At 41.0% G+C, this 15,440-nt stretch overlaps 1 protein-coding gene across 4 annotated transcripts in view; it reads left to right on the top strand.

The window, feature by feature from the left end:
• Positions 1–7,904, top strand: part of pxna (paxillin a) — a 53,768-nt gene extending 45,864 nt beyond the window's left edge. For 3 of the 4 annotated variants that reach the window (XM_028446267.1, XM_028446268.1, XM_028446266.1), the window contains 6 exons: positions 129–443; positions 3,556–3,714; positions 4,772–4,945; positions 5,984–6,065; positions 6,165–6,313; positions 6,410–7,904. In XM_028446267.1, the coding sequence (XP_028302068.1) occupies positions 129–443; positions 3,556–3,714; positions 4,772–4,945; positions 5,984–6,065; positions 6,165–6,313; positions 6,410–6,676 (1,146 nt within the window). In that variant the 3' untranslated portion in view covers positions 6,677–7,904. The remainder of the gene's footprint in view (positions 1–128; positions 444–3,555; positions 3,715–4,771; positions 4,946–5,983; positions 6,066–6,164; positions 6,314–6,409) is intronic. The other variant, XM_028446269.1, reaches the window with a different exon arrangement.
• The last annotated feature ends 7,536 nt before the right edge of the window (positions 7,905–15,440 follow it).

The raw sequence follows: 15,440 nt of genomic DNA on the forward strand, positions 1-15,440 counted from the left end.
GTTTTTTGGCAGTTAGACCAAGCAGTTTGACTTGTTGATTTATCCTTTCCTTTTTCATTTTGACCATGTTCTTCTTATTCTGTTTTCTGTCTGTACTTTTCTGTTTCCTTTCTTCTTCTGTCCCTCAGATCATCATCCCTCCTGAGTCACCTGCCCCGCAGAGAAAAGTTCTCCCCCCTTTACAATCTCCCCCACCACCCAAAAAGTCACTCCCAGTCAAGCAGACTCCTCCACCGCTACCGCCTCCCCCTCCAACCCCTCCTCCTCCAAAGGAACCTACCCCTCCACCTCCCAAGGAGCCTACTCCTCCTCCCCCCAAAGAGCCAACACCCCCTCCAACTCCTAGTCCCCCTCCTAAACCCATCACGCCGCCCCCTCCTCCCAAGGTTTTTGTATCAGTGGGCTGTCAGACAGAGTATGACCCCATCTCCCCACAAATGCAGGCATGGATCACCTCTCTTCATTCTGCTCATCCTCCTCTCACACTTCAGGCTCTCTGTTCACTCCTCATCAGTCACGCTCTCACTTAAGATTGTTGTGTTGGATAGTTTTGTAGGTTGTTATTTTTGGGTGCTACAGAGCTCAGGTGGTCACCGTCTTTTGGCAGGTTGGCCCTTTAAAGCTTTGTCTGTTATCCAATCGCTCCAGGTTATGAGCGTGTGCTGACATTCAGGATAGAGAGGCTGAGTCTCTTTTCTAATTCTGACATCTGATGGCGCCAAGACCACTGTGTTCAGAGTGCTGTGGGGAATTTAAGAGCTTAAAGGAAAGTAGAGTGTAACACCCCTATGGTCCCGTTTCACCAAGCCTCCTGCTCTGCAAAGCTATGGTAGGCCCGCAGTGCAAATGAAACCTAACCTGCCACATGACAGCACAGTTACCTCCACAATTATAGCATGTCTCGGAGCCCTTATGTCAACAAGTGCCATTGGGTTAAAAACCAGCCTTTGAAAATAATTACAACCAAAACGTCCCTTGTTCACCAGGTCAATCCTTGATGTAACAGTTTGATGTCATCGGCTTCAAGTCTCTCTTGTTAGAGTATCTCATTCAGTGTGCAGTAGTGTTTGGGAATAGTGTCTGAGAGAATCCATGGAGTGGAGATGCTATTTTCTCTCTCAAAGGAATGCAGGAGTCATGAAGCTCCAATTTCCACATCAACCAAGAAACTCTCTGTTTGCTTACACCTTAGGAGCTAGGCACATATTCACACCATCATCAGTGATATCAGAGGTTCCTAATGAAGATCTGTCAATGTGTGTTAACAGTTGGAACGTTTTTTGCCAGGTTGATAGATCCATGGCTGCTTTGATTTGTCAAGACTGTGCGTACACACCTTTGCTACCAGTAATATAATAATGGTCAATAATGTGATAACTGTCAATATTGTCATTTTTTGACACTTTAAGTACAAGAAAGCCAATCATTTTATACAATTATTTCCATGTCTCCAATACCACAATCTTGACTGGAGACATGGAATCGAGTTGTGATTTTACTGTACAATACTATGCATACAAACCAGACCTTTTAAGAGACGCATGCATGTATAAAAGTCTACAATTCTACAATTTTATTTAGAAGACACTTTTGTTCAAAGCAACATACAGCACAATCAACAATTTGGACCCGAAGTAAAAAAAACCCTTAGTAATTGCAAGAATGTGCTTCAAGTTTGATTGGATGCAGGTGCTGCCATCAAGTACTAGTTTTTTTTTTATTTTTTTATTACAACAATGTAACCACAAGTAACAATTAAATATCAACAATATCTACACCTTCACCTTTAATTGGATTCGAGCTGCCACTGAAAGTGTATGACATGAAATTAACAGTGGGATGACGTGGTGTTTTGGGCTGATTAAAGACCAGATGTGCTGCTGCATTCTGGATCATCTGTAGAGGTTAAAATATTCACACTGAAAGGCCTGCCAGAGGGGAGTTGCAGTAGTCAAAGGGCCTGTACTAGAAGCTGTGTGGCTGTTGTGTCAGGTGGGGTCTGATCCTCCTCATGTTATAGAGGGCATATCAACAACACAGATAAATTGAGGGCACATGAAACTTAAAGGTCAGCTGCCATCAATGACACTTAAATTTCTGGCAGAGTTTGCGGGCACAAGTAGATTGGATTCAAGCCGGGCACTGATGGTATATGGACTTGATTTATATAGCGCTTTATCCCCAAACTGAAGTAGTCTCAAAGCGCTTTACAATATCAGCTCATTCACCCCTTCACACGCACATTCACACACCAGTCGACCACTGGGAGCAACTTCAGTTTGGACAGATTTAATAATAATATAATAATAACAATAATCAGCCAGACGCGCTGATATCGAGCTGAGACCATTGTGTCAATGGGTGGAAAAGACCGGAAAAGCTAAGTTTAGGGGACCAAGCACTAACCCCTGAACTACCCTTGTCCATAAGCCATGTGATTTAGACACTTCGCACCATAACACTCTGAAGGATCTACATGTGAGTTAGGACTTCAACCACAACAGGACAGATCCTGAGATGCCAAGTTCAAAGAGTGTGGAGAGAAGAATTTGATGGTTCACTGTGTCAAAAGCAGCAGACGGTCCCAACTACAGTAAGACAGAGGACTGACCAGCAGCTCTAGCCAGTTGCAGTGATTTTGTGACTGACAGGAGTGCAGTCTCAGTGGAATGATCAGGCCTGAATCCAGATTGATGAGAGTCAGTTAGGTTGTTGTTCTGCAGATGTTGGTAAACTTGGTTGAAGACTGTGTGCTCAATTATTTTATACAGGGATTGAGATTAGGCGTTTTTGAGATGCGGGGTGAACCAAGCTTGCTTAAAAGCAGTGGGGAAGATGCCAGTTTCCACGAAGGAATTGACAATGTGTGTAATTGCAGGTTTGATTGTGGGCAAGATGGTTTGCAGGATGCTGGTAAGTATTGGATCAAGAGGACAGGTTGCAGGTTTTGAGTTCAGAAGAAGTCTGTAGAGCTCATTCTCACTCGGAGGAGCAAAAGAGCAGAGTGAAGCAGCAGTGGTAGGTTGGGGCTGGTCAGGCTCAGAGAATTGGTTGCTGATGGTAGCCATCTTCTCAGTGGAAAAACAAGGCAAACGTGTTTGGAGTCAGTGCAGTGGAGGGCTGAGCGGTTGGAGGAGAGCGTAGGGAGTTGAACGCCATACATAAGCAGAAAACACTGCATGAAAACTGATACAAAATCTTAAAAATGCACGGTTATTTGGATATCACTACATTATAGGTGCAGGTATAACATTTTAAATTAATTTAATTAATGCTGAGGCGATAAGGTGGCAACTCAAAACATGACTGGTAAAATTGGCCATATATTACACATTGGCTTTATTGATTGGTTGAAAATATGACTATTGAATGATATTGGATTATTGGTTGCAACATACTCTCTTTAGTAATGGTATATCATGCACAATGTAAATCGCAATGTGTGCTGAAAAAGCATGGTGGCCATCGACAGTGACCAATGACCTGGTCTTTCCAGGTCTTTCCTCAAAAAAAAAAGTTGATTGTTGATTGTTTTCCTTTTTTTTGATTTGTCAGATCCAGTCTCAAGGAAAGACTTCTCCCACTGCCCCTATCAAACCAGCCAACAAGCTGGACAACATGCTGGGCAGCCTGCAATCCGACCTAAACAGACTTGGGGTGCAGACGGTGGCGAAAGGTGTCTGTGGTGCCTGCAAGAAGCCGATTGCAGGACAGGTAATTATGCAGAGACATCCATATTTAAACAAGCACGAAATTAGAAATTCAGCGCCCATTTTGAGTTTGAACATGTCTATTTTTAGCTCCTCGCACACACTTTCAACACCATTTTTAGAGAATCTCCACAAGACTTATAAAACATCATTGTAGCAATTTCATAAGCTTGAATTATAAGCATATGAAGTAGTTTCAACTTGTTTTTTTAATCTTTTGAACCAGGAAACGGCTGAACTTTGTTCACATAAAATGGTTATGTGAGCTTCAAGTGCTACAGTTTCACTAGTGATCAAGTTTTCTCTTGAGTGATTTCTGTTATACTTGAACTTGATGAGTAAGAGTAGCACAAATAAAGCCTGACTTCTGGTGTGATATTTCTCTGTTACATATTTCACTAGTTAAACAGATAAACTCCACCCATAAACTGCTCTGTGAGACTGCCTTTTCTCTCTCTACAACAATGCATTGAGGAAAACTATATAAATATTCATCTTCGGAGGCTTTAATCATCTTTTTTCCCGACATCAAGCAAAAAAAAATCTTTAATGTCTCATTTTCACAATACTAAGATCGTGGGTGCATTGGGTTCACTCAATGCACTGAGGTCTTTAGTTTTTTAGTGACCAAAAATAACTTTATTCTTTTTTTCACCTTAAGAAATTGAAAGTTTCTGTTGATAAGAAGTATGTAGTATCTTTAAGCTTTAGTATATACAGCGTGACCTGCACTGTAATGGTTTTGATCCTTTTTCTTAAAAAGTATTTAGTTAATTTCCCAAAAAATATTTCTTTCTGCTAAAAATATAAACTGCGAAAAGAACAACTCTTAATAAGCCATGTCCAAATGTTCCAAAGAATGAAATATTATTCCTATAAAATATGTAGGTAATTTATATTACCTAAATTAAGTGACACAATTATAGATTATTAATTGTGTAAGTGTTAAAAAACAGATTTTGAAAGGCGTATCTGCTGCTGCATCTACTGTATAGCACTGCCTACAAACGTTTACCTCTGCTGCTCTTTATGTTTCAAATCACTGTGTGTCCCTGTACCAGGTGGTGACAGCCATGGGCAGAACATGGCACCCTGAGCACTTTGTGTGCACCCACTGTCAGGAGGAGATAGGCTCCAGAAACTTCTTTGAGCGGGAAGGGCAGCCTTACTGCGAGACGGATTACCACAGCCTGTTCTCACCACGATGCCACTACTGTAATGGACCCATACTGGATGTTAGTATTCTATACATTAACACTCACGCACTTTATTTATTTATGAGGTATCGGTTAAAGCCCTTTCGGAAAAATCATTACGTTTTGGAAATTGCTTGTTGTTTTTTTCAAGGGGACATGAGCATGCAACACATTCACGCACAGTTAACCAGTACAGTTGTACTTCAGCTAGCCGTAACAGAAAGCCTTGTTGGAGCCACTGGAACATAAAGCCACCTTTCCCATGTTGAATGGCACTCTGTTTATTATGAGAATGTCACTGTTTTCACATCGATAATCATAAAGCATGGCATGAAGTGATAACTATCATGGTTGGCATTTGGTTTGAGATTTCTATTCATGAAGAATATCAATAGTACAATTTGCAACATCTTCCAACACTCTTGATAAACCACTGCTACCTTATTGCTCCCCCTGGTGGCACAACAGAGTTTTTTTTTTTTTTTTTTTTTTAAACGTTAAAGGCACACCGTGGACCTTTTGACCTAAAGAGTTGACCCATATGAGTTATTTTAAATGATTCCTCAGGCCAATATACAGCACTTGACAGTATCAATGCTCAGAGCAGGGCTTCCCTCTTGAAATATCGCCTATGTAAGTTTGGAGGAGACAGACCGTCTTTCACCAGGTCATGTGACCTGGAGAATGTTTCGCTTTACGGCAGTCACATGACCACAGGCTTGGAGATATATATAGTTCCCACGTGACGTCACAACATATGGGCGTTTCCCGACCCGGCACCATTGCTGTGGTCAACTGAAAAGAGTTTAGCCTCTGTTTACAGCCAAAAGAGCACAATATGGTAGTTTTGTGTTGGGTTAATGGTGCACTAAATGCCGCGATAGTTAAGTTAAATGTGGATTCTTTAGTAAGGGAAGTCGGTAAGTCAGATCCGTAACTTTGGGATAAGGATTGACTCTCAGGGCTGGAGTGTGTTGGCTTTCTTTAGCACGCACACACATGCCTGCATATTTTAAAATCACATCTTCACTGTAATATTCTGTTTTATATGAACTGTGGCTGATCTTTGTGTCACAGAAAGTTGTAACAGCCCTGGATAAGACTTGGCATCCTGAGCACTTCTTCTGTGCTCAGTGTGGAGCCTTTTTTGGACCTGAAGGTACCAGTCCTGACTCCTCTCAGTGTGAAACCACTGTTGTTCATGTTCAGTGAAGTGTGCAATGAGTCAGTGTGTGTGTGTGTGTTTGCTATGCCCCAGGTTTCCATGAGAAGGATGGAAAGGCATACTGCAGGAAGGACTACTTTGACATCTTTGCCCCTAAATGTGGCGGCTGTGCTCGTGCCATTCTGGAGAACTACATCTCTGCTCTGAATTCACTGTGGCACCCTGAATGCTTTGTCTGCAGGGTGAGTCATTTCTGCAGTTGTTGGTGGTAAACAACTAATCATTCAGAACTTTTTTGTGTCAATAAGTATGTGTGCATGTTGTATTGTGTTTCCCAGGAGTGCTTCACGCCCTTCATAAATGGCAGTTTCTTTGACCACGAGGGCCAGCCGTACTGTGAGGCCCACTATCACGAGCGCAGGGGCTCACTGTGTTCTGGCTGCCAGAAGCCCATCACCGGCCGCTGCATCACAGCCATGGGAAAGAAGTTCCACCCAGAGCACTTTGTGTGCGCTTTCTGCCTCAAGCAGCTGAATAAGGGCACCTTTAAAGAGCAGAACGACAAGCCCTACTGCCACGGCTGCTTTATCAAACTCTTCAGCTAGACTTCATGCATGCCTTTGCTTCCATGTGTTTGTGCTTTTACACATTTTTTTATTCAACATGTGAACACATGTACTACTCACACACATCTTGTGGGACACTGGGTTTTCAGATGGTGACTCATTGTCTATCATAGTGTGTTCATAGTGACAAATGTGACTTTAAGCTCTTGACACTGAAGGGACTTCCCTGATTGTCCAACCTCTCAGGCTTGGCATTTTACACTTTTACTGAAGATGTTTAATTGTTTTTAACAAAGCCCAAATGGGATTTCTATTCAGAGGTTAACACCTGCGTGCAACAGAAAGGATGCATGTTTCCTCTCAAGTGTGTACGTGTACAACTGTAAGAGTTTAATATTGAGGTTTGTAAATGTGTTCCCATCTCAGGGCGAGACCCTGCATCATGTGTTGATCAGTGTATGTCGACATAGTTACCAGGAGATGTCCAAAAATTGCTTGATTGCATGGACAATGTAGAGAGATGCATTTTTAAAGGATTTGGTGCTTGGCCTGTAAGTTTTTAAAAAAAAAAAAAAAGAGGTATTTTTCTAACTTTGAAAACATTTAAGATGCAATCTAAAAACCACTGTGTAAACACTTTACATATAAACACAAGCAAGTTTTAATCCAAAGAACACTTCGATTTATGTCAGTATACTATCAACCCTATTTTTAGATGTGTTACTTCCTGATAATGGGTGTAGCTTCCTGTGCAACTAAAAGATAAAATACAAATAAAGGCATTTAATGATTAAAAAAAAAAAGCCCTTGTTGCTGTTCACATAATTGTTTTAACCTTTTACAATAAGATCTCAGGATACTCATTAGGTTAGAAACTTTTACTCTTGAAACATTACATTTGTTTCAATAGTTTAAGGAAACAAGAGTAACCACTATTTTTTTTTTATAAAAAGTAGTCGGCTAACCTTATTTCATGATCCCACGCCAACTGCCACCAACAATTGAACAGGAGGTTTTTTTGACCACATTCATAACCTTAGTAGCATCCTCACGCATAAGGAAGATAAAGGACTGTCAACTAATTACAAATCTCTCCAAGAGACAAAAATAAAGATGTATTTCATATACTGAGTACTTCAATGTTAAAAGAAATCATGCTTTTTTTTTTAATGATTAATAGTACAGTAACACTATATTAGCTATTAAAAAAAAACAAAAAACAAAACCAAAAAGATCCTATCCTAGAGTTGCAGGTAATTGGCAGGCTGAAGAGTTGGACTTGTTTGTACTTGATGAGAAGCATTTAAATGATCACACATTACAATCACAAACTAAATTTATATACCAGAGACGCTTTGCAACAGAACTGTCTTTTGTCTCCATTTTGATTACATTTTCTATATTTTCGAGCACTTGTGGCTCACCTTGATGTGCAAAGAGCTGGCTCTGTTGATGTGTAGCTTCACAGTTGTTGACCCTGACTGAATTCCTTGTGACACAATCACACACATACCAGCATAGATTCCAGTGTCAGACTTCATATGAAATGCAGCCGTAGGTTGTTTTTTTTAATTTTTTAAATTAGTTAATGATCTTTGACCCGGCGCCGAGGCACCAGTGCAAATCTGATGATGGATGATATGATGCCAAACTCACAGGAAACCTTTGCAATGACTTCCTTTCACATGTAGCTGTTATTTGCCGGACATGAAACAAGTGTTTCTATATATTTTAGGCCTACAGTATGTTGCTTGTGTCTGACTTTGAATCCTGTGCATGCACAGAGAATATTCAGACACACTTTTAAATTCGATGTGTTTCTTGTGCCAAAATGTGTCAATGCAATAAGGTCTTATACACTGTAGAGATCAGTATCCTGCAGTGTTTTTTAGGTTGAAGTCGGGAGAGGCTTTAACTGCTGTGGTGGATCCTAACTTTATCTTTACACTGTATTAGTTAAGCCGTGGCTGATGGTGTTTAATGGGGGATGTGGGCGCTTTAAAACAATAATGTATGACTAAAGTGAAACCGAGTTCATGTTGCTCCATTATCTTCTTTACCTTCAGTTGTTTTTTGTTTTTTTTTGCTTGTGAAATATTTTAATCAAAAGAATTAAGACTTTTTATGATAAATACAAATTAAGTGAACATTTTTCCTGATTTGAAACATATTTGGGACTTTTTTCATGAACCTGAGGATTGTGTGGTTCATGGTGTGGTTGGACTGACAGCCGATCCGTGTGAATGATGGACTGATTTACCTTGTGCCAAATAAAGTTTCAAGGATTTATTTCTGGCATTGTTTGGCCTTGTCAGTTACTTTACACACACACACACATATTTTAAACATAACCGGTAGTGAACACATTTCACATGTACAAAGCTGAAAGTTTTTCTGCACAAGAATTTGAAAATGATCTGATACAAACATTGAAAATGAAATTATGATTTGATCACATCTTAAGCATCACTGAACCTGCTGAACAAATATAATCCCTCCCTCAGGATGCTTTAACTCAGTGGTTCCCAACCATTCCAGGGACATAAACCACATTTTCATATAATGAATCTCTGGTGACCCAAGACATTTTTTTTTCTAGCATTAATATATGTGATACTATGTTACAATTATCATACCAGCCTGTCATTGTCCAATCTTGTTAGATCTCTGAAGCTAAGCAGGTCTAGGCCTGGTTAGTAGTTTGATGGAAGACCACTGAGAATTCCAGGTGCCACAGTGGGGGACAGTCACCCCAGTATCTGACATTGGGTCCTTGGGCAAGGCACTTCACCCACATTGCCTAGTATGAATGTAGTGTGAGTGAGTGTTGGTGGTGGTCGGAGGGGCCAATGTCGTACTATGACAGCCCCGCTTCCGTCAGTCTGCCCCAGGGCGACTGTGGCTACAATAGTAGCTTGCCACCACTAAGTGTGGAGTAAAAGAATAATGCCTTGATTCTGTAAAGCGTCTTTGAGTGTCCAAAAAAGCACTACATAAAATTGATGAATTGTCATTAAATGTAGAGTAGCCAGGGTTAGTGAATAAAGTGAAAAGATGCACCAACTCAAATATTTTTATACTGCATTTTATTCGAACTAGATTCATATTTGAGACAAAGTATAGCATATAGTTGTTTGAGAGTGTGTGGTGTTTTCATTTGAAAAAGAATTCACATTTTTAAGAATAGAATTTTAATCAGTATTTTTAATATATCAATTACAGATATTCCAGGTGACATCAAGGTTGAAAACCCTGCTTTAACTACATTACATTCTTTCCAGTCCAAGTGTGTGAATGCCTTTCCCAATAACATTCATCGGCTGTCCAAATTGTTCTACCTTTTCAGAGCAGGAACAAAGAAACGCGTCTCTTAGTGAAGAAGGGCGGATTGTGATCCTAAGTCTGTGATTTGTGAGCATCTTAAGTTTGATAACAAGTTTAGAAAGATCTGGATGGTCATCGAGGATCTCTAAGTGTTCCAGGTTCTTCATCTCTGAGAGCTTTAATAAAAATTTCTCTGGTACATGTAGATGGTAAATCTTAACGCTCCTCAGTTTAGGAAAAAGTTGAGACAAGTCTGTAGTTTGGGCCCCACAGACCGATGGCCAGGGGACCATATGAAGGTGGAGCAGATTTGGGACTTGCAGCGCCACTGCGTTCATCTCCTCGGAGGATAACCCACAAACATACAACCCAAGAGTGGTGACAGTGGCTGGAATGAAAGCACCATACTTTTTTACATGTGGCCCATTGACAACCACCAATGATGACAGATTAGAGAGGTCACACAGCCATGTTTGCAGATGGCACGACTGCTTCCATTGCATTTTGTCAGATCTATTGTAGAAGACTGTAAGATTCCTCAGGCCTGGTAGGGTTTTCATCATGTCTTCTGTTAGTAGAACATCTGAGCAGTTAACCAGCTCTAAGCTGCTCAGAGCTGTTTTACTGTGAAGTTGATCCACTCCATCAGAGGGACCATGAACAGACAGCAAACACAGAGACAGGTGCTCCAGCTGAGGCAGACAGGACACTGTGCAGTGAATGATGGACTCTGCATCTTTAAAGATCTGCAAACCAGTGCAGTGATTGGACAGAGAGGTCAGGTGGGCGAACTGGGAAAAGGTGGACTGGAATTCAACAGGTGATTTAAAAGGGAAAGTGACTCCACACATGCTGAGGTGAGTGAGTTTGTTGAGCTGAGACACTGGTAGAGACTGGAACACAGTGGAGCGATCACAGGGTCTGGATCTGACAGAAAGGCGTTTGAGGTGATGGAAGTCCTTCAGGTGCATAATACAGCTCTGACAGGCTCGGTCCATCACTATGGTGGTGAGAGCAGGAAGGCACACCGCCAGCTGTCTCCAGTCCCTCTGCTTTACACTGCTCACTACCACACTGCTCACCTTCCTACGCCGAAGACTGGACCAGAACCGAGTGTTGTAACGGCCGCTTTTAAAGTCCAGGAACACCGTGGAGTTCTTCCACAGACAACCGCGGTCTACCAGCTTCCTGAAGAACACACAGGAGGCTCGGACACTCAACTTATCAGTCGTGGACAAGAATGCAAAAATGTGGGTCCAGACTTCAGCTGGAAGCTGTAGAGAATTCATAGACTGAGCCATAGTGAAGGACTGGCCACATGTTCTTCTTCTTTAATGGTTTCCTGCAGGCTTTACACTAAAAGAAGCGTAATACTGCCCTCTTCTGTTCAATAGAATCATTCCACTTTAGATTCTCAAATACAGGTTGGTAGAGAGAACACAGTTTATACACAAATCTCCAGTTTGTGACAAAAAGCTGAGAATAATGTCTTTTTGTGAAGGAACCTATTAGTGACTTTAAAGCATTTTTTTAAAGTTTTTTTTTTGCTTTAGGGATACCTCAACATTAATTTCCTTCTATAAAACTACAAAAACAACACTGAGACTGGACTTTTGATGGCAACATTATTATTATTTTTTGCTATCTATGTCAGAGTTTAATGTATTTTGGCTTTCCTCCAAGTCTCTCCCCCATCATTCTCCACACAGCAACTTCCTCCTCATCCCAAACATGCCGAGTGTCAGCGCTTGCCCCGTTTTTTTTTTTTTTTATCGTTTTATCTCACCATCGCGACACTCTCAATAGTCCACTTAGGTTCCACACATGCTCTGGTTGAGTGTGTGCTGCTGTGAGCTGCTGGGAACTTCAGCATCAACTCTCATAGCGCCATTTTCTATCTCGTAAACTCCTTTCCTCTCCCTCTGAGCTCGGCCCATCACGGTGATCTCTCATCCAAAAGTGCGATGCTGCCACCTACATGGCACCAGTTGGTCACTACATCGTGATACAAGTTAGATATTCACCGGAGAGCTTTGTCACACTGTCTCCTAGCAACCCCAGCCGAAAAACACAATTAGCGTCTACAGACGAGAATGGCACTCCACGTTACCAAACCAATTCTTGTCTATAGATGTGAATGGCACTCAATGAGTTAAATGCTGACAATTAAAACAGTGCCTCCCTCTAGTCTCATTCTCCCACACCCTTTGCCATTGTTGATGCACAGTAGTTTTAAAAATACTGACACATTCAGTCTTCCCCAAAAGGACCACATATTCAATTTCCTTCTTGAGAAGAGGCTCCTTGGCTAGCTTATCAGTATCTTCATTCCCCACAATACCTGAATGTGATGGGATCCAGGAAAAACCAATACTGGACCCCATCAACTCTATCCGGCGAAGGCAACACCAAATCTCCAGCAACATATCTGCTCGGGCAGATATTTTGCCATAGAATCAGAATAAATATCTGACACCTCAGGTTTATTTCGCTCAATCCAATCTAAAGCCCACCAAATGGCTAACAGCTCAGTAGTGAACACAAATACATAATCAGATACTCGCATACTTTTCCCAATTTCATTATTCATAATGTAGACTCCAAAACCATCTTTTCCCAAGCTCGGATCCTTAGACCCATCTGTAAAAATGTGAAAAGAAGTTTCCTTATTAAGAACCACAAACTCATTTACTTGGCCACTAACATGACTCTTGTCCAGCCCCAGCAGGCCCAATTGGACCTCTGGTTCTAGCAAAAGCCAGAATGGAACAGGGGACCACACTGATGCAGCAACACTCCCATTCTCCAAGCCCACCTTACCAGCCAACTGACAGATAAAGCTCAAAAATGTGCTTTTGCCTCCCTCTTTACAAACTTGGTCGTAGAATTATGCTGAAGTCCTGCTAGTCTGGCCCAGTACTGGAGCCCCAGCTTCTGCCTTCTAATTTTTAAAAATGTTTCCCCCATTTCAACCATTAGTGTAGGTATGGGTGTGCTTCTAAAAGCTTCACTGCAACTCTTAGGGATTTTTGCTTTGCTTGAATTCTGTCCCCTGCTGAAAAATTCACAAAAAAAAACATTAGGCACCTATTAGGCATTTTCTAATGGTTCCTGATGGTTTCTAATGGTTTGTAATGGTTCGGTTTGTTTTTCTAATGGGATTTTTTTAATCTCGTACAGGACTTTAACTGACCTTCTACTAAGGATTCCTACAGGAGTCTAATGGTTCCTACAAGAGTCTAATGGTTCCTACAGGAGTGTTAATGATTCCTACAGGCGTTTCTTTACCAGTCTTATGGTCACTATACAGCTGGATACAGGTTTTGTAAAACAGTTTTTGCTGCAGCACCAAATACAAAAAACCATAATCCAAAATCGATCTTATCATTGTTCTATAAATCACAAGCAGAGTTGACCTATCTGCTCCCCAGTCACTGCCAGCCAAATTACGAAGTACATTAATAATTTTTTTGACCACAGGTTTACTACACACGAAGTAAACAGAAAGATACAAAATACACTAAATGACTCCCGAATCACACTAAAATGGCAACAAAAACAATAATTATACAAAAAATGCACACAAAACATACACTACAGAGAAATACACCAAACGATAAAAATATATCATTGCGTAAAAAAAATGAAACAACTCCCTCTTTTTTTATAGGAAATCTACTGCGGAACCAGGTTCAGAGGTGGCAGCCATCCACTTCGACTGGTTGGGATAAGTGAACAGAAGGGCAAACAGAATAGGATAGAAGGATAGTCCAATCCAAGTCCCAGACTAGTTGAGCCGTGAACCAATGATCAGTCCATCCGAGTGTTCCAGACTAGTTGAGCTGCAAACTACCGATCAAGAACCGCCAGCTCCTGCATCAAGACACCTGAAACAGAAAAGAGAGCCCTTGGAGGGCGAGGAGAAGGCACAGACTGCAGGAAAAACATGATACACTATGATACACTCGTTCCTAGTGGTTAGGTTAATATTAATATTAAATGTCTTGCGGCCTCCACCATGCTCTGACATGCTATCAGTACAGATGAAGTTTCGTCTTGTCCTGGCCGTACGTAGTGATCTCAGCGATCACTACAGAGGGGACCTTGTCCGCTTTAAATTATCGCAGTTATACGATGTAGGCTTTAGTAAATAAGTAGGTTTTGAATGTAATTGTCTCTCGCAATGGTCTGAGGTTCTGACCATTGCGTGTAATGGTCTGTGATTGTGACCAAAACAACGAGACCAAGTCAGTTTTGGTTATTGCTATTATACGATATACACTAGGAAATAAGTAGGTTCTGAGTTTACTTTTAAAGGTGGAGAGAGTAGCAGCCTGCCGTACTAAGACTGGGAGCTGGTTCCATTGGCGAGGAGCCTGGTAGCTGAATGTTCTGCCTCCTGTTCTACTTCGAGACACTGTAGGAACTTCCAGGAGACCAGCAGACTCAGAGCGGAGTGATCTGCTCAGACGATAGGGCACTAACAGGTCTTTAAGATACACAGGAGCTTGATCATGTAGAGTTTTATCTGCTAACAGGAGGATTTTAAACTCTATTCTAGATTTTACAGGAAGCCAATGAAGAGAAGCCAACACTGGAGAAATACGCTCTCTCCTGTTAGTACCTGTTAGTATTCTAGCTGTAGCATTCTGAATTAACTGGAGACTTTTTAGTGAGTTACTAGGACATTCTGACAGTAGGGAGTTACAATAATCTAGTCTAGATGTAACAAATGCATTGATTAGTTTTTCAGCATCACTCTGGGCCAAGATATTCTTGATTTTGAGAGATATTACGGAGGTGCAAGAAGGCTGTCCTTGTGATTTGTTTAATATGAGACTTAAAAGATAAGTCAGTATGAAAGATAATGCCTAAGTTTTTTACTGTAGTCCTGGGTGACAGAGTAATGCCATCCAGAGTAACTATTTGCTCTGATAAATTATCTTTGAGGTGTTTAGGACCAAATAAAATCACCAGTTTTATCCTGGTTAAGAAGGAGAAAGTTACGCTCATCCAGGATGTGATGTCTTTAAGACAAGCCTGGAGTTTTAATAACTGATGAGTTTCATCTGATTTCATTGAGAGATAAAGCTGTGTATCATCTGCATAACAATGTAAATGTGTATTATGTTCTCTGATAATGTTACCTAGTAGAAGCATATATAATGTAAAGAGAATTGGTCCCAAAACTGACCCTTGTGGAACTCCATGATTAACTCTGGCGTGCGCTGACAACAGATTATTAACATAAACAAAGTGGGTTCTGTCTGATAGGTAGGATTTAAACCAACCCAGCGCTGTTTCTTCAATCCCAAAAACGCTTTCCAGTCTCTGCAGCAAAGATGATGATCCACTGTGGCACATAACCTGTTACTAGAGATGTGTTAATCCAGTTCACCATATTAGTGCTGATTAGTGGAATAACATATTTAAATAGTGGAGTTGGGATTGGATCTAAAAGACAGGTTGTTCGTTTAAA

This window comes from Gouania willdenowi, chromosome 5, assembly GCF_900634775.1.
Source record: "Gouania willdenowi chromosome 5, fGouWil2.1, whole genome shotgun sequence".
Taxonomy (NCBI): Eukaryota; Metazoa; Chordata; class Actinopteri; order Blenniiformes; family Gobiesocidae; genus Gouania; species Gouania willdenowi.